Source organism: Falco peregrinus, chromosome 2, assembly GCF_023634155.1.
Source record: "Falco peregrinus isolate bFalPer1 chromosome 2, bFalPer1.pri, whole genome shotgun sequence".
NCBI lineage: Eukaryota > Metazoa > Chordata > Aves > Falconiformes > Falconidae > Falco > Falco peregrinus.
This window is the reverse complement of record NC_073722.1, coordinates 88,623,257-88,646,610: the sequence shown is the minus strand read 5'-3', so window position 1 is coordinate 88,646,610 and position 23,354 is coordinate 88,623,257. Positions and strand designations below refer to the sequence as shown.

The window sequence follows — 23,354 nt, the reverse complement described above, 5'->3', positions numbered from 1 at the left end:
AGGGCTCCGGGTTTTCACTGGTTTGCCCCGGTTGCATCAGCTGGCTTGCGGGCCTTTTGCTTTTTGCATGGGCATTGCTGGAGTATGTGTTAGAGGCTGTGGGAGCAAACAAAATCCTGCCTGATGGGTGGGCAAGATGCGTTTTGCGAGGTCCTTCCCACTAGTGGAAATGACCAGATGTCTCTGGTCACCGCGACGGACACCTCTGCGCAGGGAGGGTTAAGGATGGAAAAGCATTCCTCAGAACAACTTGAGCTACAAAAAATTAATGGCAAGCAGAGAAGTTTATTGCTTTATCTAACATGTATAATTACCAAACAAGCTTCTGCAATCAGGACTTTGAGTTCCGAAGCTGATAAAAGTGACTGTGGAAAGCTGGCTCACTGGCATAGTTTAACCTACAGATCAGAGGTATCTAATCTAGAGGTCAGAGGTTTCTTGGAAGCTGAGCTACTGTCCAGGGAGGGTTACACGTGCTCATTTTCAGCAGAAGATTATGAGCCAGCTAGATTAAAAGGTCATTTTATTCAAGGCGCGGCACTGTTGTGAAAATTGGCCCTGTGTTACGTGACTTGTTGGTTTTCTACAGTTCAAGACAATCCTAATGAAAACTGATTGAATTGCTCATTTTTTTGGTGGGGGAATCACTTGGTCTTCACAGCTGCTAATGAAGACAATACTGGTACAAGGAGCAGTGTATGTAAATCAGCTAGCAACAGGCTGGAAAAAGATTTCTAGGAGAGAGATAGTGAAGAGAGACTCCCAGCCGGAGAGGGTAAGTGGCATGGCAGGCTGGCAGGGGGTGCTGCTTTTGGTGGTAAGCGGCAATACAGACGCTTCCTCCAAATCCCAGAAAGCAGCAGAAGAAATAACATGTGAAAACTGTTAAGATTCCAGGGTAAGCTTACAGAAAGATATAATCTTGTAAATAGAAGAGACGATTCCAAGTTTGTCACCGAAACAAAGGCAGTGGGGGTATACAGACAGCTTGCAAGCACCAGGTGCAAGCCCACCACTGCCTGATTCCTGGGAGCTGTTGCTTCCAGGTAAGATGCCATTTAGGATCCATTTTTCTATTTCTCTCCCATTCCTTCAAACACTAAAGAACTCTTCCAATTCCAAGGCCAAAAAAACTTCACATGGCAAGAAACCAACATATCAGAAGGCCTCCAAAGGGAAAAGAGAAGATTAAAGTATCAGATGTCAGCAATTACAACAGGACAAGGGACCGTCACAAACATTTTTAATGATATGCATTGTCCTTCGCTCTTGATGGTTCACCATGTGAATGGCAGATTGTTCCAAGGCCTCACAAACTGAAGACATTTGGTTTATTGTTTCTGTCTTGGAGCAGGCGATTAAAATGCATGTAGGGGAATGAACATAGAACCAAGACAGAACAGCACAGCAGCAAGTAGTCTCAAACATGCTTAGCCTTTGGAAAATCATGGTAGCTTTTTCCTTCCTGCAGACATGTGCATGTGTCATCATCCACTAAGCAATTCCACTCTCAAAAATTATTTATAAAATCAATGACTTCCCACTTAAAATTTAACTCAATTGTAGACAATATTTTGTGAATAAAACATCAATAAAAACGTATTATTCAGCTAATGTCTGGGAAGAAAAGAAAAAAAGGGTGGGAATAAACATGTGCCTGTTTCTAGTAGTTTGGTTCATTAAAAGAAAGGGTCTTCAGTCAGGTCTCTTGTCTCTACAGAGAACATAATCACAAAACAAAATTTCCTGCTAGTGCAAGCTGAAGTATATAATGTCCTCCTTCCAGACAGGGAATTTCAAGATCTCCATAAGCTCTGGACTACATCAGTAGTATCTAGAACTGAAACCTTAGTGAAAAACATCACCAGAACAAATCAGGTTTTATAGAACTCACCAGCAGACACATCACTAGCCAAGACATAGTAGCACTGGAAAGAAAAGAAACGATTTGATTACCGAGAGAAGCAATTCCTGAATTATTTACTTGTTTTTTCATATTCTTACAGACAGAGTTCTTAGGCAAGGATTTTAGGGAAAGGTTCAAGGGCAACAACTACTTAGGAATGGAAATATGCAGATATATAGTCCACCAGTTTCTGCATCCTTTATAATTTGCTGTTTTCAACCTCGTAAATTGTGCTGCAATACAAAAGGGTTTTGTATTTGAGCTACAGCTAACCAAAAATAAACACAGCCAAGAAAAAGAGCCCAAAAGCTCCAAAACAACTCTCTGCCCTTTTATTGTGATGCATATGTTGCTCAATGCCACAAAATCTCTCTTATTACTTCAGCTGCACAGGGTGACTGACTTTGTGAACTTCCATCCAAAACAGTCTCAGAAGAGCATGTCTTGATTTATTATCCCTCTGCATTTTCTAGGAGAAATGTGGATTGCTATTACAGTATTACTGCAGAAAAAAAAAATCTGATTGCTGTTACATTCTCTTTCAAGAAATCACTGTGAATGCATTCTTTCAGTGTATTCCCTATATAATATGCATAGAGTATTCTAGGTAGGCAATTATTTGGAGGCTGTGGCATCATCAGCTTTCTGAAGTGGCTTGGTCTTTACTGCACAAATCATTAGAAAAAACCCTGCCAAATGTGTACTGGCAGATTAAGCACCAACAAACCCCAGGCTTTCAGAAATCAAAAGTAGTGGTTAAACCAAGAATTACAAAGATTCACAGTTGTAAATGAATATGAAGAAACTTCCCCACAGGAACCTAAAGGCAAACGTAAGTGTGGAATGTACATGGACAGCCAAGCAAGATGTCTCAGCAATAAGAAACTTAAAAAAAAAGTATTTTTTCACTTTTATGACTGCCTGTAGTTTTGTGCTGTACTTGTCTGTGCAGATAAGCTGGGAAGGTGAGGATCAGGCATGCTTCGCAGTGCTTGCCACTTGAGAAGGACCTGCAAATGTTAAAACACATGAAACCCATGATCCTCATCCTATACGGTTCTCTAATGTTACCAGTTTGTAGACTGGTTCAAATTTTGTCAGGAAATACTGTTCACATCTCTACCATCTCTGAGAAGACTGACACTGAAATAAAACCCAGATGCACATGTTAAGAAACCTGTAGGGCCTCAGCCTTCTGTATAAATTTAATGGTTCAAGTCTTGAACCTTCCCCAGCTTCCACCCCCAAAGACGCAGAAAAGGCCTGGCAGGGGAGGAAACACTCTGCAATTTCTGTGTTAGAATTACAGTGCTCTTTCCAGTAACATGTAGAACTGGAGGTCAGAGAAAGAAAAAAAAACCCAAAACCAAAGGGCAAGAAAAATCAAGGTAGGTTAATTCATTTCAACATCTTCATCAACACAGGTGCCAGATGCTCTTTCAGCTGTGGATCAATTTGAATGTTGCTGACTTCTTTGATATTGAGGATCATCTCATGGGCTTGGAAGAAAAGCTCTTTCCCCACAGCATCCTCCACCCGCCTGCGCCACTCCATCAGCCTAGGTCGGTCTTCAAAGACATCGCAACCAACTCCAACAGGCTGTAGAAAGGGGGAAAGGGCAACAGTAAAGGCATTGGACAGTCACTTCTTCACCAAGACAACAGGCACCAACAGTGTACCTGCAGGTACAGGTCGAGGAAAAAAATGCAGAAGAGCTCACAGAGGAGCACTGGGAAGAAGGGAGATCTCCTCTGGTCGGGTGTATCTATCTGGGGACACAGAAGCTAGCCTATATTTTAAGGAGCATTTACAAGTCAATTCCTGAGTGCCAGCACAGCTGTTAGGAGCAGCAGAGATGACTACCGCTTATCATGAGCGACGGAGACACAGTGGGCTGACAGTTCCGGGGACAACTGCACAGTTCACAGTACAGACTGCTGTATTACACAGCAAAACCGCAGCACAAAACACTAAGTGTTTAAATGAACTGGCATCTTAGTTGATATAATTTACCCCCCTTCTACTTTCTGCCTGTGACACTCTCTGCAACACAATGCTCTAGGGAAGCAGCACTGCTATTTTTCAGTCTCTGGAATACAGAACTGGGAGAAAGAACCACTTCTGGGCTGCAGGATCAGGCCCTGATGGTCTGGCAGAGAACAACCAGTTTGTAACAGACTTCAATTTGATCGCCTCTTTCCAAGACTCAGTCTTGCATCTTCCAGACATGGCATGGGCAAGTACCATCTGAAGACGAGTATGCTCATATGATAAAAATATTCCTATACAATTTCTTATTTCACCAGACCTGTCTGCTTTTGCTTCTCATTTTTGTATATTACCTCCTTCTCTGGAGGTTAAAAATAAAATCATGATAAAGGATGAAGGAGAAGTACTGTCAGAGAAGAGGAACAAAAGAGATCTGTTGCAGACAGCTTTTTTTTTTTTTAAACTGGTTTTCTGAACCCACTCTCATATTCTCATTGTCTTAGGCCAGTGCTGTTGAGATATGCCCTCACTCCTCCTTCCAGTGAAGTGTTACCACATGCCACACCGCTCCCTGCCCAGCAGCATCTGTTTTCCCTTGTGCTGAGTCTTCCTTACCACACTCCAGCACTCACTTGCATCAGCTCCACAATGGCCACAAGATCTGCCAGGGAGATCTCACTCCCGATGATAAAAGCCTTGTCCTGCAGAAACCTCTCCTCAAATTGCTTTAGGGAAGTGGACAGCCCCTCCATAACCTCCTGGAGCTTCTCGGAGGGCAGTGGCTGCCCTGTGAAGAGAGGAATCAGCACCTGTGGAGAGAAGGGACTTAACAGTACAGCTGGCTGTCTCCTCATGGATCTGGTGGTAGTCATTTAAGTTACACCCCACAACCTACTCATGATCATCAGTGATCCTGCAGCAAAGCCACAGGAGGGCACGATGCTAGAGCTTCCTGGGCTGCTGCAGTTCCAAGCAGCTCGTGGCCACAGAGCACACAAGCAGTCCTAAGTGGCTGATGTGCCGTGACAGCAACCTCCAGGTAATGGGCAGCAATGTGTGGGACCAAGTCAAGGACTCATCTTGTTTTGTGCCTGGCAGTTGCGCCCTCCCACTCCACCTTGGTGTGTTCCGAAAGAAGAATGGGCAACAGCTCCAGGGAAGACAAATCTCTGCCACAGTCATCCCTGCTATATCCTCCATTTCAACAGCCTGCCAGGATGGGTCAGCAGGCTGCCTGCCCACCACCCACCCCTGCCGTCCACCCTATTGTGTGACCGGGTGCTGGAGGCCTGCAGGCAGCTGCCTGTCCTGCGGGGTGACAGAAAGAAGGGCATGGTGGTGGCTGTGGCAGGGAGAGTAGGAGGGACTGGAATGCATCAACACTGGCTGGAGAGGCAGGAAATTGTTTCCTCTGTGTGACAGCAGCCAGTGAGGCTGGGAGTGGGTAAGCACCATTTTTATACCATCCTTTCTGTGGCCTCCCAAGTATCATTCATTAAACCACTAGAAATTTTTCCACAGCAATCATGTAAGTGCAGTCCTTGTCTCCATGGACTTGCTGGCACAAGGGGTAGTTGCCTTTCTGTGAGATTTTTCAGCATTCAGAGGTGTGTGCACTGTCAGAGCCCACAGTGTTTCACAACTACGCAGCCTCCACCCACCACAGCTAAATAAATATAGTTTATTTAGAGAAGCAAAATTAAAAATACACATTTCCATCGGCGGGAGTGGACTGAATTTCTACTTACTGCTAGTATATTCAACAATTCAAGCTGGGGTTGCTTAATCCAAGCCAGGATTTTTTCCAAATGCATGTGAAATCTATTTCATCAGAAAATCATGGCCAGTTCTCTTCCTAAGTGGTTCCAGTTATGCATGATAGGATCTCCAGCTGGAGTTGATGTTTCAATAGCATCTTCTTCCTTTCCTGTATCTCAGGGCAGCCTGTCTTCTCCCACGTCTAGCTAATACGCCTTCTGTTATATGGTGGGTTTATGTTTCCCTATTTTCAATGATTCTGAGGACCTTTTCTGTATCTGGGTTATCTAATCATCAGCAGCAATTAGTTGGATTTCTTTCCCTTGGAGCACTGCAGTAACAGCCTGCAGAGACTGGAAAGAACTGCTGCTTATATGAATCTGACTCATATTTGAATCGCTTCTCTGTGCTCTCCAGCCAAAAATTCAAATGTCAATAAATCAAAAAGCTAAATGAGTCTTGATATGCTTTGCTAGGCACAAATAAAAGCAAACTTTACCCAGGAAGAGTGAAGCTCTTACCTGTTTACTGGCAACTCTGATTTAATCTGAAATTCCATACCACAGCTGTACCTGCAAGGCTGTATCTGCACCTGGGTCGCTTCAAGGATAGTTGCATTAAGCGTCTCGTGAATTGGCTGGAAATAGGTGTCCAGCAAAATCATCTGATACTGAATGATCTTCTGCCTCAGGGTGATTCTGTTAATTTTGCCTAAATGTAAACTGTTCTGACCACACTGAATAAAGAAATTCTGCCATTCTGTCTGTGTCTCTATTCCATTCCCAAGCCCATTTCAGAGAAGCACCCAAGTGTGCTGGAAGCAGAATGCTCCTTCTGGATTTCCACCCTGATGGGGCTGCAGGGAATTGTGAAGAATGCAAGCCTTTCTGCTTCCAGCAACAAAGCACATGCTCACCAAGGCAGCAAAACCTACGTGCAAACTCTGCACAGCTGTGCAGTGAGGGGCAGGCCCTCGGAGGCAATATCCAATCTGTTATATATTCATTCACCCATCCAGACAATGGAAGTCTGTTGGGCTTTGAGACCTTCCAAACCAGACCTACTTCAAGGGAAAAAACCAAAATGACCAAAGCTGCTTTTGCCAGATCCTGATGTTGAGCAATTAGGAACACTCTGACAGCTCCTTTCAGCTAGGAATGGCCTAAGTTTGTTATTCCAGCATGACAAACTCTCCAAATTGGGGCTGTTCAAATGCTCAGTATTCTGCTGAGAAAACATCACTCTACTTGCATTTTAGTATTCGGTCTCCTTACCTTGATCCACATGGTCTTAGGAGCATTAGCCCGGATGTTAGCGTGATGCCACGAGAGGTATTCATCTACCTGGGCCCGTTTTTGTATGTCTGATGGGTACCAGTGGTCAGGAGTGTTGTACTTTCGACTCAAATACAGAAGAATGGCAGTGCTGCTCAGATATTAAGAAGAGATAAGAAAGGGGTCAGGGATTCATGATGCAGAATGCTGTCACCTAAGCTCCCTCTCCTGCCCCTTCTGAACCTGCTGCTTCCACTAAAAAGCATTCAGATTGGGACTTCTGATGGAGTCTAGGCATCTGATTCATGTCGACACCAGAGACAGCACTTAATCACCTTAGTTCCCATGAAAATGTTAACCTGCTGGAGAATCATGGCACTGTTCTGTGGTGCAGAGGACTGCTGGACAGTACTGGGGTAAACAAACCATAAACTTCCATAATCATCTATCAGCAATGTTAAACCCTCCTGTTCCTCAACTGTTATGACCCATCTCTCTGAGAGCTGCGCGTGTTTATGTGCTTGTGGACTAAACGAAACTCTCTGATGGTTTATGTTGCTTTTTCATCAGATCTGTCCCTAGCCAGCAGCTTCCACTGAAGTTAGTGGAAGTCGCAGCAAGGACAGCCTACAGAATCTTTCTGTGTTTGTCCAGATGTTTATACTTCCACCAACTGGCCAGAGAAGTCAGATGGAAAAATATCTTAGTCATCTGCAGCAATATGTAAGCTGCTACTCCAAAAAGAGATGCCATAGAAAATCCTGTGCTGACAAAATGGAAGAAAATGCAGACCCTTCTAAAATGCTGATACTACTATAGTTCAATTATTTCAGTATTATGGCACCATTAATCAGTCTCCATATTAATCTTACAATGTCAAACCTAAATTTTATCTCTGTAAGTGTTCACTTGGCCTTTATGACTAAATCAGATAAATAGAAATTTTTTCCTAGGGTAAAAGGGATTTTTTATAAGCTTTAAGCATTTCCCAGAAATGTTTATAAATCCATTTTGAGGTAAGTGAATTCAGGGTAAGATCAAGAAGTTAAGTCAGCTCATTTATCATTCTGAAAGGTAATTCAAACAGAAAATAGAAACAAAACAAATGCAGTTTCATTATTAAAAATAACCAACATGTTCAGAAATTCCATGATTCTGAATCATTCAGCGGGAATGACGTCTCCCAGTGCTGCACAGATTGCTGGTACCCAAGAAAGTCTGAGGACTGAGTTCTTACCATTCTGCTAGCGTGAAGTCTCCATCCTTTAGCGCTGGTACTTTCTTCAAGAGGTTGACTTTGCCAGCTCCCTCACTATTTGATGGCCCTAAGAACACGAACAGACAAGTCAGAGGTTAGAAGTGTATCTGCTGGTGAGTGATAAAATTAAATACCTGTAGCCAATGGGACAGTCCCAGGTTTTCCCTACGTGGTCGTACTTCACAATTAAAAGGTAATGAAATGGAAGAGTCAGTGTAAAAGCTATCTGCAGGGGGGCAGCTGGCTCCGGCCAGGCACATAGCATGAAGCAGTTCACATTTTTATATAGGAATTCTCTTGCTTGACTCAGGTACCAGCAATACTTGCAAAACTGACTGAAAAAAAATCACTCCCAGAGAGGCATTTAGAGACCACAGTGAGGGTACTGGTATCGAAAACACTATTGCAGGCAACCAGAAACAGCTGACTTGAGAACACCCTGTCCTACAGCTTTAGAGACAGGGTAGGGGAAAAGACAGAAGTTAGAATGAAGACAACTGAGCACCTACAAAATACTTAATATTTGCCAAGGAAGCAGGGTCTGGAAAAGTTTAGTTTGCATGCAGAGACCGTCCCAACAAGGGCAGATGGTCACTACTCCTGCTCTTGTTCCCACAGGCAACACCAAAAAAAAAATTAATTTTCCTGCAGTTTGTAAGTGCGGCTGAGACTAGCTAGGATGGATTCATGATGGAAAGCAACTGAAAAGCCTTGTGCCCACCGAGATCACTGCAGCGGCTAATTAATCAAAGACAACCCAGCTGGGTTATAGACACAGGGAGCAAAACCTTTTTCCTGTTTGTCTGTCTCTGAAGAGCAGAGGGAATTGAGCATTTACAAATAAAGTAAATGTTGTCAACAGAGCTGATTCCTCGGCAGACATGCAACTGAGGACGTTTCCTGCATTTTTGCTGGGATAGGAAAAACACGAATGCCAGCAATGCAACAGTAGGGGCATGAAATAATTCACTCTGCTACAGTGGATACTCCCTAGGGGCAGGGGAGCTCAAACACCTCAACCCTGCATTACTCCTGGCTCTGTACGTCGACCTACCTCTGTCAGGAGGTAGACACCATCCCATAAAAGTTTAAACTCCACAGTTCCTTGGAGTTTGGAGGCGTTAACAGCTGACTATCTAATCAGGTTTTCAGTTTGCCTGCTGGCACTGGACTTGCCAATCAGCCGTTAAATGCCAGGGAATTGTACAAAAGTCCAGGAACACATATAAGAAAAGGTGTGAGGAGTTTCCTTTGCTTAACTGCTCTCTAGAGGAGATGGGACATCTAGGGCACAAATCCTGATCAAATCAGCATGACCAGCAGGTGGTCTTATACAAAAATCCCTTTGGTTTTGTTTTTGGTTGTTTTTTTTTAAAAACGGCCATTAGCTAAGACACATTGTATCAACATACCCAAGAACTATCTGCCCTCATTTAGGAGGCAGCAGCAGCATCTGCTTTACTGCACAAACGTGCAGCAGGAAATAGTCTCCAAGAAATAAAACCAGCCTTTGGACTATCTTTAGACTAGTTTATTTGCAGTTGGCTTTGGGAGGGGGTGGGAGAAAGAAAGGTGGCTGCATTACAAATTACAGGCTGCTTCCTAATATTGATTTCACATAATGAGGCAAATCAAGTAGAGCAAACATTACCACCCTGTTCTCCTTCCTAGCTGACTAGCCTCTACCTTTATTTATAAGAAATGCTTTTTTAAATTCCTGTGTTAAGTAGCTTCCATGGAGACTAAGGTTCACATCCATCTGCTGCCTGAAGGGACTCAAAGCCATGCCTTCCATCTCACTGGGAAATGTCTCTGGCTAACTGCAGTGATGGTGGCCTCCAGCTTAGCTGGGTAAGAGATTCCATGCGCACAGCAGAACCAGGCAGCACTGTCAGGAGAGGTAGGAAGAAAGGGCTCCTTAAGAATAAGAGCCAGATGGAAAGTTCAAGTTAAGCCTAATAACTGAGAAACTTGAATACATATTAAAAAAATCCCCCAAAATCAAGCCAGCAGGCAAAGTACAAGGACAAAGTGGCTTACACCCATGAGTTTTATCCTAAAAACAGTGAGGCAAGTTTGTGCAAATCTACTGCCATGCAAGGAGTTGCTCCAGGAAGGTTCTTGGTCCTGTGATTTTAGAAGGGCTCCAAAGGCCAGTGGTCATCACACCCCCAGCTCTGGTGAGATCCGCAGAGTTCTGGCGGTCCTTTGAAGCATGCAGCAGAAAGTCATTATGCTTACATATGCTTACATAAAGCAAGTCATTAATGCTTACAGCTAATGAGCATCCAATTCTCAGACCTAGCTGTTTGGTTGTCCTGCTGTCTGTGTTTATTACTCAAGGTAGTGGGCAACTAAAGAAACAACATGAGAAGTAAGCAGTGGGTGAGGGCAGCTTGAATCGGATTGCAGCCTGCTTTCGCTGTGCAGCAGCCCTAGCAGGAATACTGAACATTAGTCCCCTGATAGGGCTAACGTCATTACAGCAGGTTGGGCGGTGGGTCAGTGTCTGTTACACAGACTGCCCAGCAGTGCAGCCCAGAGATGCACCTTATTTGCCTCGGCTTGTACTGGGCCTTTGCACACAGACATGAAAGACCTGTCCAAGACCCTGCAACTGAGCTGCAAACTGATAAAAGCCTTCCTATGAACACCAGCTCCAGGTTGCTTCACAGGGACTGAAAGCTTATTGTATTAAAAGAGAGACGAATATTTGTATATGCCCTTTTGCAGAGTTTAAACTTGTGCCTCTCTCCCATCAAGCAGAGCCAACCTTTTTGTTTAGTGGTATTAGGTGGCCCATCTTTACCATTCCTATGATGCTGACTTGACTTACGGTGCTGTTTAACATCAGTTGCATCTGGTGTAATTTGTTCTTGATGTCCCCCAAGGATATATATACACACGCCATGTGCATTGCTGGGCTTTGAGGAGTAACTTTAACTAGCAGAGTACATGCCGTCAAAAAGTGGAGTAGGCTGCACACAGAAGGAACTCTTAAACATAAGCCATAGTGTAGGAAAGATTTTCTGGTGGGTAAAAAGAGCAGTGGACAAGATTTTACAGAAGTAGGAAGGAAAAAAAAAAAAAATCAGCCTATTTGCCAATCATGTCCCTGCCTAATCACCTCTTCAGCTGAGGATTTCCAAGTACTATGCTTTGCCTTAGGCCAAAAAAAACCCCAGTTTACTAGGAAAATGCAGTATGGAAATGGACGATAGTCATACAGCTGGACAAGTCTGAACAGCTGAGTGTTCCTGCTACACACACCGTTCCCTGCGTGCTCCTCGGCTGTCACTGTGACTAATTTTCTAGAAATGGCTGGAAGAACATTCCTTGGGGATCCACAAAAATAGCCGCAGCACAGCTACCAGGCCTCTCCGGGACTCAAGAGCTGCCCACTCAGCCCGTTGTACCCAGGCCCCTGAGCACAGCATGGGCGCAAAGCCACCGAGGTCCTCGGGGGGCTGCCAGCCGCCCCGCTGCCAGATGCCAGCCTGGGTGGGCCTGACCCGCCTCACGCCCCCCGGGCAGGACGGGCCCCGTCCGGAGCGCCCACCGGGGCGAGGCCGCGGCCCAGCACCGCTGCGTGCCTCTGGCCAACGGGCGCTACGGTCCCGCTTCCAGCAGCGCCGGCGGTTCGCGGCCTCCCGGGCTTCAAGCGTCTCCCCCGGGCGAGGCGCGGGCCCCCCGCATCGCCACTGACCTGGAGCGGGCGGGACGGGACGGAGCCTCCCGGTGGAGCAGCCCCGCCGGCTCCGCAGCTCGCCCGTTCCCGGGGGCTGGAGGCGCGACGGCCCGGCAGCGGGACGCGCTCCGGCGCGAGGAGGCGGCGGGGCCCCCGGGCGCCGTGAGGGCGAGTCCCGCGGCGGGCGGCGCGGTCCGGCACCGGAGCGGCCGCCGCTTCTGGGGCCCAGCGCGGCCCGTCCCGGCTCTGCTCGCCCCGACGGGAGGCGCCGTGCTCCTCGCCCCCCTCACCTGCGCGGGGCTGCTCCGCGCCGCTCCCCGCCGCCGGCTTCTTCCCCAGCACCGAGTCTGCCAAGAGCCAAGAGAGGGGCGCTGAGCCCGCGGGCTGCGGCCCGCCCCGGCCCCGCCGCCCGCCGCCCCCCGCCGCCCCGCGGGGCAGCTCAGCGGCGGGCGGGCGGCCGTGCCCGTCCCACCTTTGAAGAGCTCCACCTGCTTGAACTCGAAGGGGATGTTGTTGCTGCGGGCGAAGATGTAGATGGAGCGGCAGGGCTGCGAGAGCAGGTCCAGGTACAGCTCCAGCCCCATGCTGCTGCGGCCCGGCCCGCGGGGAGCCCGCCTGCGCCGCTCTGCCGGGGCCGCCCCGCTGGGCCGGCGGGGGCCGAGCCGTGCGCGGCCGGGAGGTGCCCGCCCCCGGGCTGTGCCGGGCGGGAGGGCAGGCGGGGGCCGCGGGGCGGGGCCGGCAGCGCCCGGGGGACGAGGACGGGAGGGGGCCGACGGGCCCCGGGGGAGCCTGCCCGGCAGGGAGGGGGCACGGGGCTCCGGGCCGGGCGGGGGCCGGCGCGGTGCCCGTGGGCCCGCTCCAGGGAGGCAGGTCCCGTTGTAGCTCCCGTGGGAGCTGCCAGCCCCCAAAGGCAGGGCGGTGCGGAGCACTGGGGGCCGGCGCTGCCCCGGGACAGGGCCGCAGGGGTGTATCCGCGCTGCCATCGGGGCTCCCGGCCGCAGCGCCGAGCCCCCGCTGCCTCTCGGTGGGCTGCAGTTCCGAAGAAAATCTTGGTCACCTATTCCCTGCCCGGCGCTGCCAGGTGACGCCTGAAGGGCAGCGAAGGTGGATGGCTTCCCTGGGGCATTCCCTCTGCGGACACACAGTGAGGTGCCTTTCTTCTCTCCCTGGTATTTGTCATTTCAGATTTCCACGCAAGCAGAGAATTAAAGAAGCTCGGACTGAATTCAAGCCCCTGCAGGGAGCCCGCAGCATTCCACAGCTGTGTGGTTTCGGGAGGGCAATGTGCTGCCTGACTACAGGGACGTCTGGGACTCTGGGAGATAGAGCCGCTGGACCACTCCGAGCAAAGTCACCCCCAGTCAAACCCACCTCGGCTCAGCTGACACCTTTTTATCAGTGCTGTGCCAGAGAGCTTGCGTGTCACGTACAAATCCTTGGAAAGAGCCACAGGAACCTCAGGGAGAGGGGACTGGAAGATCACTTGCTCCTTTAGCTTGGATACTGAGCTGGGAGCTCACTGACAGGATAAATTACAAGCTGAAACACTTTCAGGTGCTTCCCTTTATGCCACTTTGCCGAGACTTCAGCACTGAAAACGCCTTGGGAATGGGGCTCACAGTTTAGACTGTTGAGCCTGTCAGTCTGGTGGACAAGCTGCATCTCAATGTCAAGTACAGGCTCTCCTGAACCACATGCCTGTTTTCAGTCATGTTTCAGATTTAGAGCTGCACAATAAAGGTTTTCCAGTTTCCTGGCCAGATAGGGAGAGGGGCTGTGCACACCTGTCAGTTCCCCTGCAGTGCCGTTTACACTGCAGAGCACCCACACGCAGCACCAACATGCCAGAGATGAAGGCTTATCAAGTATTGTGGCAGGTGCTTGAGTTCATGTCAAATTCCTTCAATGCAAAGAAGTCTTAAATGTTGAGGGAGTGGGGAAAAGGAACATGAATGTGGTTTTACACCAGTAACAGTCCAAGAAGCTGTGCTTCCTTGAGTTTTTCTCCAGTTTGTTGGCTGCATGGCATAGCCCACACAACCAAAGAGAGATTTTTATCTAGTCCTGTTGTATGGCATTTGACAGCATTATTCCCGGCTCTAGGCTAGTGCTTCTAGCACTGCATTTTCGTCTGGCTCCATCACCTCAAAGGCCATTTTTCCTGCCTTTGCATTCTCTATCAGCATTTTGGAAACAGGAGCAAACACAGAAAAAATGCAGTAAGTTTTGCAGTTTATTTCTTATTTGTTTAGAAAAAGTCTCGGGATGTGTATCTGCTTTTTAAACATTCCTCCCATCCTCTGTATCCCAGCTTCAATTCTAGAAATCACAGGCTCTCACCAATTTCCAAACAGCCCCTGGCAAGAATTCAGGAAATTGAAGCAGAACAGCACAATAAACCCTCACTGGAGGTGTCACCCCTCTCCATATTCAGGTGAAAGGGGAGTGGGCACCGAACAGACCTTGCGCTGAGGCAGGCAAAACTCTTGCACAACCTGTTGGGTTTTGGTAGGCAGCTCTTGGGGCTGTCAGTCTAGGAGATGAAACCAGCCAAGATCAAATCAGAGAATCATTTAGGTTGGGAAAGACCCTTAAGATCATTGAGTCCAACCATTAACCCAGCACTGCCAAGCCCACCACTAAACCATGTCCTCAAGCGCCACATCTACATGTCTTTCAAATACCTCCAGGGATGGTGACTCAACTGCTTCCCTGGGCAGCCTGTTCCAGAGCTTGACATCCCTTTTGGTGAAGAATTTTTTCCTGATACTCAATGACATAAATTAACAAAGTGAGGGAGGTAGAGGGACAGCAAAAGGCAAAGTACAAGGACAACATGCCTTATCGCCACAATTTAGAGCAAAAAAACAAACAAGGCAGATTTATTTGTTGTACAACTGTGCCATTGAGGGAGTTACTCTGGGGAGGTGCTTTGTTCTGTATGCACAGGACCCAAAATGCCACCGATCAGTGCACCCAGCTGCATTGGGAGGGTGAACCTATGGTTCCAATGGGTAGAGCAGACAGAGAAAACTATGGGAAAACCAATTTAAAATCTCTTCCTGTCACCACGACCATGCTGGAGTGAGGAGAGTACGTTTACCCTTTCTGACACCAGCAGCAGAAAAGCACCAGCCAAGGAGCTCTGAACATAGCCCCAACTTGTGTTTGAAGGCAGCCATCCTTGCAAGAGCACAGAAGGGGTGACGTTTAAGAAATTTGTGCCTTATTCAAACAAGCAGAAAACTGACTCAAGGCTGTCTTACACGGAGCTCTTGTGCTGCAAGTATCACAAACAAGAAAAAAAAAAGGACACTTTATTTGCTTTGGCTTATGCAATGGTTTTGCACACACAGCAGCCCTATCTTGAGATTCTGCAGGGAGATGGGTATCAAGAACGGCTCTGCTACCGAGTCCAGTTTGAAGTCTGTCAAAATTAGCACTTTCTAAATTAGGCTTCTGACTTTGATTATTTCTCTGCTCTGCTTCTATTTGAACAGAAGCTGTGTGAGGCATTTATTGTGCTGGTAGGAAATTTGCTCTCTACAAGATGGGGAAAAGTTGGAGGTCAGGAATTCAAAAGTTAGGCAAAGTACCAAGATGCTGACAGGAGAGAGTGCAGTGAGGCCAGGCAGCTTTGGTAAGGTAGCGGAGAAGGACCTCTTTCATTCAGCTGTGTGCAGAAGCCCAGCTGGTGGCTGCGGTAAGCTGCAGGTTATAGAGGAAGGGAAGTGGTGGGCGGAATCATGTCAACAGGCCGTTTTCTTTAGGCTTAGCACTGCAGGCAAGCTGCTACGGCAGGGCAGCGGGGTAGTGCCAGCAGAGGTTGCTGCTCGGGCACCAACCATGCAAGCACTCTCAGGGTGAGAAGAAAGCTGCTGTCACCGACTTTGCCAACTGGAGGGCAATAGGCTCTCCTCGACAAACTTGCCAATAAAAAAATCAGGTAAGATGACAAATACCCTTGCCTGCGTCAGCACTGAAACTGAAAGACTTTTGGGGCAAATCTGCTTTTTCACCGCTGACATTGAGGATTTCCTGCAGGTTGGAAGAACGGAAAGTAGAAGGGACCGGCCTGCTTGGCTGCTTTAGCTCAGCCTGCAGGGACATGTGTCGCAAGCCATGGTTCACAGTGCCCTTTTGAACTAAAGGGCAAGTTTACTCAGGAAACAAACACAGAAGAGGCAGTTGGCTCACTCCCCCAAACCAGTAGGTCCAGTTGAAAGGCTCTGTGAGACTGGTTTGAGCAGCTACTTTCACCTTTTCTGAGCACTGTACTAACTTGGCTTGCACTAAGATGACTGACATCTCACACTGAGCATACTATGCAGCCACCTCTGTGGATGCCGTAACCAGCCAGCAGAGACAGACTTCCAGATACAACCAGAGCTTAACAAGGAAGGAAAAACACAGTTCTGCAAACCGGAACCCTCCTCATGGCTCATACCTGGAAATGGAAGGTCACAGAGACAGGAGGACAGGAAGGGTACAAAGGGACACAGGAGGGAGGTGTGAAGGGTATAGCACAGGTGTGGAGGATGACTCTGCAGCTGCTTCCTTCCAAATCCTGATTACAAATCCAAACAGAGCTACCACATGCGGCAAATGTAACCATTAACTTCACTGGATAATCTGACATGACAGAAGAGTAGTGGAACATTAACGATTTGGAGCATTACTCAGTCACATATACCGTGCACTCTGCTCCGGCTGGCCACTAACGCTGCACTCACCAGTGGAGAGAGCCCGGCTTAACTGGCTTCCCTGGAGCTGGCAAAGCCACTCTGGGGAAAGGACGGAGCACCGATATGGTTTGCAGCGGGGGACCCTATAGCCGGCAGCAGCTTTTCTCAACTGTGCAGCCTGTTCTTTGTGAAGCAAGGCACGGGTCTATGGTTGAGGATCTTTATTCAGAGGACTAACCCCGTCTTTCCCAGAAGGTGGAGGGCTCACCTGGGTACCTGCGCAGCCCCTCTGCCCCTAGGTGCTGTGTCCCTTTGCTACCACAGGTGAGGCAGCAGCCTCCAGTGGCCAGGTGCTCTAGGAACCCTGGCAGGGTCCCCACCAAGGGCGGGGTCCTGACCTGCCTCTTCACTAAAGAGCAAAAATTTTCCTACAGAGCGTGTTGCCAAGTGAAGCCCATTTGCTACAATGATTTTTCCTTGTTTCCGACAGATCTGTTCTGCCATACCCTCAGGAAACCTTTGCTCTTTCTATAGTGCTGCGACCTGTAAAACTCAAAAAGGGATGGAAAGGGCGGTTCTGACTGGCCCCAGTTCCCACATGGACGGAATCGCCTCTGTCCTCAAGCAGATCCAGTGGTGTTGGAGCACAAAAGAAAGCCTATACGTCTACAGCTTATATGCCTGTAGTGGATAAGAGGGGAAAGCAGCTCACTGCAGTCTAAGATGTAGTTTTCTTCCCTTCTAAGTTGCAGAAAGGCTGTGACTGAAGTGCATTTTGTGGAATGCTGTTTCTGTATGATTTTTAGAAGAAATGCTGAAATACTACAATAAGCCTGCACAAAATAATTGATTTTTACCTAGAGCATAACCCCCTAATTCTGGCTGGCCTGCTTTAGGAGCTGGTGCTTGAAATGCTCCAGCAGTTCAGGTGCAATCTTATCAGCGGTCAAGTTCTTGGCGTTCAAGATCCCTTCATGGGCTTCCTGGAAGAGCTGCTTCCCCACTGCTTCTTCCACCCGCCTGTACCACGCTGCTAACTTCGGCCTCTCCTCAAAGAGGTCGTAGCCAGCACCTACAGGCTGCAGAGAGAGAGCAAGAGAACCCAGGCGTGAGTCAAACAACACATTTACCAGGGATGGGACAAGAACGAAGCATAAATGTGCTTTTGGCTCAAGGCAGCAGCCAGTCGTCACGTTAGGTGGAGTTCAGCTCTTGTTCTTGGCTCATAGGAAGCAAGTGGTGTCATCCACAGCAGCTGCTGTCCCCCGGGACGTGCAGCGAAAGAGCCCTGCCACAGCTGACCAAGAACTGCCTAATGAGGAAGACAGAGCTCCATGCACATCAACACGTCTCTCCCAAATATCTGTACTTGCCCTGCCCGGTTTGTAATTTCTCTTCTTTTTCTGAGGAATTTTGTCCATACTTTACAGAGAGAACTGGTTTCATTAAAGTAGGTGTTCCCTGGCAAACTTAATTATGGTTCAAAAAGGAACAAGATCTAACTCCACTAAAGAGTTAACAGCAGAGAGAGACATCTGCCCTTGAGGAGGTGGTGGTGGTGCTGCAGCCACAGCTTGGCCTGGCCTGCCCACCACCCAGCTTCCATATCCAGTGGCATCGTTGGGGTTGATGCTCACCTGCATGAGCTCCACCAGTGCTACAAGGTCTGCCAGGGAGATCTCACTGCCTGCGATGAAGGGCTTGTCCTGCAAGAACTTCTCCTCAAACTGCTTCAGGACAACATTCAGCTCTTCAGTAACTGCTTCCAGTTTCTCTGGAGAAAGCGGCTGGCCTGTGAGCATAGGCAGCAGCACCTGGCAGGGAGGAGAAACACATCGCTTTTTACATGTTTTCCTCTAAACTTAGTCCACACCCTCTTGCTGCCACCTGCTGAGGACACCTCACCAGCCATGCTCGAGGAGAACTGGTACTGCTAACCTCCTTTGACGGAGTACCATTAATGTCAGCCATTGCTTCCTGCCTGTCCTTGCCTCCTCCCTAGAAAGTCTGAAATTTCAACCACGAGAGTCTCTTCTCAAAGGAAGGCTGCATCATCTGCAAGCAACTGCACTTTGTTTTCCAGGGAGAGGCTCGTTCTTTCCGTGAAGCTGGGCAGCAGGCAGCAGCCGTGTCTGGTGACAGCTGCTCACGCAGGGCGGGATGGCTCTGGACCTCACAGAGCTGTGGCTGCAGCATGAAGGATTCGGCCACTTCAGTTAGGCTCAGCTGAGTCAATTCCAGACCTAGTTTTGCTCCTGTCTGTCACCTGGCTTGTACATTTGCTCAGAAAGGCCCTGCACATGGGAGGGCTGTTGCACTCACATCTCTTTGCACTTGGTTTTTGGTATATAATGGTCTTACCTTTGTTAAGAACAGCTTGCTCCCCTTCCCACGAATGTTGACGTGCTGCCATGACAGGTACTCATCAACCCTAGCCCTTTTCTGCAGGTCAGAAGGGTACCAGTGATCAGGAGTCTTGAATTTCCGCACCAGGTACAGGAGGATTGCAATGCTGCCCAGAGAGCAAGACAGGCTGGTAAGCTGATAATCTGAGATTAAAGCACTGTGTCCTTTCTTCTTCCCCCAGCTTTTGCACTGCTGGACCAGCAACAATACAGCCCTGGTCTGAGCCAGGCAGAAGCACAGGACACAACAGCCAGCAAGGCACAGAGTGAGATGTGAGATAGTTTGTGCTGGCTTGACCAGCTGCTCATGGACAGCAATTATATGATACATCAGCCCCGTGAGACAGACGTGGCCTGCTGGTACAGCTACTCCATCAATGTTTTTGAGCAAATATGAGCCACAGAATGAGTTTATACCAAATCTGAGCTTTGCATTGCCTGACCAGCCAGCAGCGGGTGCTTTATGCTGGGTTTACTGCACTGACCTCCAGCTGAAGGCAGGGAGCAGGAGGACACAGGGACAGGTATTTAAGCTCAGAAACACTGCCTTCATGCAAGCTAGCTCCGAGCAGCAGCTCACAGATTTTTCCACTATCAATGCTCTTCAAGCCACTTACATGAGAAAGCTTCTCTTGAAACACAGGTTTATTTCATGTTCAAGTGGAACAGATAGGAAGGAGGCAAACAACTGCCTGGACTGGAGTCACTGTTGGTCTCTACTGGGAGTCCCAGTAGAGACTGACAGTGCACTGGCAGAATCCAAGTATTAGGATAAACACTGCAAGTAGGGGTCTGAGCTTATTCGAGCCTCACCTCTCTGCTAAGGTGAAAGAACCATCCCTTAGAGCAGGCACCTTCATCAGGGCATTCACCTTCCGGAACTCCTCTGTCCTGTGCTGCCCTGGGGAGGGAAACGAGAAATTTTACCTGGCAAAGGATACTCAGGACCTGTCTGCAAACACCCAAGGGGTCTCTGGGGACCATCTGGCCTTGAGTTCCTGGCTTTGGTTGTGAAAATGTATTCTTGTTTAAGTTTATAAGCAGTCAAAAAGTGCCACAGGGTGAATAGGGAGTTTGCCCTATGATGTCAGCTTACTTGCTAATTGCCAACATACCAGAACCAAGGCTCCACAGAGGTCAGAATGGTTAAGAGTCCTTTCATACCAACAGTGCTTGTCAACTCAGGGCTCTATCAGTGCGAAGTTTGTGCCTGGAGGTACCAGTCCTGCACAAACCCAGAGTGAACACCAAGCACCTTGGAGGAAAGGGATCTCAGTATCAGAGATGTGAACCACAGAGTGAGAAAGCAGATGGTTTTTTTCTTTTTTTCTGGAAGGTAAGCCATGGGTACTTCATTACAGATCTATCAATCAGCTTGCTCTCTGCGTTTTGCATATCCTTTACCAGAGCATATATGAATTTGAGTTTGCTTTTAAGCTATCTTATAGGTCCCCCCTGAAAGGCAGGCAGTGAATCTGACAGGAGAAGGTGCTTTGTTCACCTGAGGTCTCAACGTGCTCCATTACATTTGAACCCAGTCCCAGAAACCTTGTTTTGTGTGACTCATTCGTGCCAGGCTTTCCCAGCCGCTGGCTGCAGTCACACCTATGTACCTCTGTATTCAGGCTTCTCCATGTCCTGCTATGTGAGTCACCCGGGAATCTCTGTGCCAGAGGAGGTGCTCTGGGAGGGGTTTTAGTTCTTCCAGTACTTGGCAAACCCGGTTTGTGACTATTTCCCTGTCAGCTGGCTCATGGCCTGTCTATCCCACTTCCTTTCAAAAAGATTGGGATTTCCTGCACGCAGTGTGCAGATTCCAGGTCCTCAGGTGTACCCGGAGTGTTGTGTAATTTCTATCCACTCTCACTCTTTCTCCCATTTCCTTGAGACCTACCCTGCTGGGGGGCCAAGAGCTTTCCTGGGGGAACACGTTTAACCCACAGGTTCAAACCTGAGTACACGTTCCCTTACCTGGTCCTCATGTACTGTGTGGTGATGGGTACCAGTGCAGCGAGGCCACCCAGACCACATCCTCGAGTGAGCGCTCATTCGGGGCTGGTACGCCCATACCCGTGTGCTGAGCAGCTGGATGCCAGGTCAACTCAGCTGCAGATACCAGGAGTGCTTCCCCATGGCACGGGAGGTGTGCAGGCTGCAGGAATGAGATGCACCTCAAGCATTCCTGTGAGCCAAATGACCCATCTTAAATCCTAGACCAAGATCAAGCACTGATCCCTCAGGGCATGGAGCACTGGGAAACTGATTTAATTCACTTTCCTTCTTCTCAGTTTCCCAATACATGCATTTCAGTTGTTCCATTCTCCTTGATGCTCTCATTGCTTGCCTGCCAGTCTCCTCTCCTTTGCACCAGTGTCTCCTCACAGCAATTTATTTAAGGGAAAAGAAAGGGAAGGATGTTAGATGAGCCTGCCCCCAGCTACAAACAATAGCAAAATTGTTTCTTATGAGCCAGGTCGGGGGAAAGCCATAGTAAGGTGCAATCAAGGCACAGGGTGTGCAGGGGAACACCCAGAGACTAAACCACAACATGCCTGAGGTTTCTTTGAGTCACAAGCTGGAGCCTCTTTTGTTCCTTTATCAATTTTAGCCCCAGAAGCCTTCTCATCTTTCATTGCTTTTAAGCATTACTTACAACAGCATTTTTATGCCCAAGACATTACCTTAATTTCAAATCCAGCAGAGCTCTGGGGAGGTTGAAGGTTAGCTTTTACCAGCTTCAGTTACAAAGAAAGAAGATACAGATCTTTGGGCATCCTTTAGTGAAAATACACTATACTTCTTGGGCAGGCTCCTACCGAGTAACAGTTGGTTTTAATAGAAACTAACCCACCTTTTCTTCTTCATTTTGCAGAGTTCAGCTCCCCGGTGGCTGTTATGTCTCACTCCACTGCCTTTGCTGTCTTTGCAAGTGTGTCCTCAACCCTCCCAACACCCCCCAGCCACAACCAGCTTGGCCTGGTGGAACCCCCCGTGGTGTGGTGGCTGTCCTGCCCTACCTGCACACGGGTGGACAGCAGTGCTCTCTGCATGAGGACCCTTCCCCAGGGGCTGTTGCTGCTATGAGGAGGAGGAAAGCTACCGCAGCCGCCGCCACCGCTTATCAGCGCGCGAAGTTTTCTAAGGAAGTTGAATTACAGAGCACGAAGCACACAGCTCGGCTGCCCTCGCCCAGATGTGAACGTCCCATCTGTGTCGCTTGTTGTTTGCCACCCGCATGGGGAATGGCCTCAGACCCCGCACACCCTTGGGTGCTGCTCTCAGCAGCGCGGGCCTTGCCTCCAAGAGCCATTTGCTGCCGGGGTGGGGCCAGTCTCAAAGACCCCGCACACCTTCGCGGAGTCGCGTTTGTCCCACAGGAGCGCAGGCACGAGGCCGCCACTTCACAACCCGGGTTTTTAGAAACTACGTCTTGGTTTTGCCTTGAGGCGGGAGCCCCCGCAGCCGGCGGGCCGCCCCCCCCAGCACCCCGCACTGACGGGCCGACTGAGCAACGCGCTCCCACCCGGGGCCAGGGGACACGGCCGGCCCAGCGGGGCGAGCAGCTGGGCATCCCGCTAGCCCGGGGGGCCACGGCAGGGCGGCCCAGGACCACCTCCCCCCCACCAGCCCGCATCCCCCCCCCGGCCCCGCTCACCCTTCATCAGCTCCACCTGCTTGAACTCGAAGGGGATGTTGTTTCTGCGGGCGAAGATGTAGAGCGCCCGGCAGGGCTGCGAGAGCAGGTCCAGGTACAGCTCCAGCCCCATCCCCATCCCGCCGCCCGGCCCGGCCCGGCCCGACTGCCCCGCTCTACCCCGCGAGGCGGAGCCGCCCGGGCCCTCCCGCGGGGGCGGAGCGCGCAGCCCCCGCCCGCCCCCCGCCCCACCGGCTGCGGCCCGGCGTGCGCCGGGGGCCCTGCTCCTGGGGGGGGGGGGGCGCACAGCGCTGCCCGGGGTGACGGCACCCCTCCGGGCGCGGTTCCAACCAGGTGCTGCCACCCCTAATTTGAACACGGGCTTGTCTTAATAACTGTCCTTAATTGGTAAGGAAAGCCAAAGCCAGGAGTTCCTGGCTTTGCTCATGGCAGCTCACAGCTCCTGCATAAAAGAACTTTCCACTCACCGACACCCCGCACTATGCAAAAACTGCCTGGGAGCGAACGACAGCCACACGGTAGGAAGACACACTTCATTGCTATAAACCCACCCAACATTGCTCCTCCATTTACAAGATGCGACCACCGGTCCTGACAGCGACCCATCCAAGATTCCCAGCCCTTCATTTTAATGAATAATGTATTGCTAATGCTAGTCTGCATTTATTTTAGGAAAAAGCAAGCCACAGCAAGGGCTGTCCCTGCTGAAGGTCTTGGAAGGTAGCTGCAGGCTGCA

At 49.3% G+C, this 23,354-nt stretch overlaps 2 protein-coding genes across 3 annotated transcripts; both read right to left on the bottom strand.

Moving 5' to 3' along the window:
* Window positions 1-1,226: 1,226 nt before the first annotated feature.
* On the bottom strand, window positions 1,227-12,518 carry GSTT4 (glutathione S-transferase theta 4). 2 transcript variants are annotated; one of them, XM_055794816.1, is made up of 6 exons: window positions 12,346-12,517; window positions 12,164-12,220; window positions 8,165-8,252; window positions 6,928-7,078; window positions 4,528-4,704; window positions 1,227-3,505 (listed from the first exon to the last, which is right to left on the bottom strand). In XM_055794816.1, exons 1-6 carry the CDS (start codon window positions 12,455-12,457, stop codon window positions 3,305-3,307), a joined length of 786 nt encoding a protein of 261 aa, XP_055650791.1. In that variant the 5' UTR covers window positions 12,458-12,517; the 3' UTR covers window positions 1,227-3,304. The 2 variants fall into 2 exon arrangements, with proteins under 2 accessions (XP_055650791.1, XP_055650792.1); XM_055794817.1 differs by lacking the exon at window positions 12,164-12,220 and having other exon boundaries at window positions 12,346-12,518.
* A 1,570-nt stretch (window positions 12,519-14,088) lies between these two features.
* Window positions 14,089-22,774, bottom strand: GSTT2B (glutathione S-transferase theta 2B). The gene is made up of 5 exons (XM_055794818.1): window positions 22,619-22,774; window positions 19,777-19,864; window positions 18,920-19,070; window positions 18,196-18,372; window positions 14,089-17,637 (listed from the first exon to the last, which is right to left on the bottom strand). Exons 1-5 carry the CDS (start codon window positions 22,734-22,736, stop codon window positions 17,431-17,433), a joined length of 741 nt encoding a protein of 246 aa, XP_055650793.1. The 5' UTR covers window positions 22,737-22,774; the 3' UTR covers window positions 14,089-17,430.
* Between the last annotated feature and the right edge of the window lie 580 nt (window positions 22,775-23,354).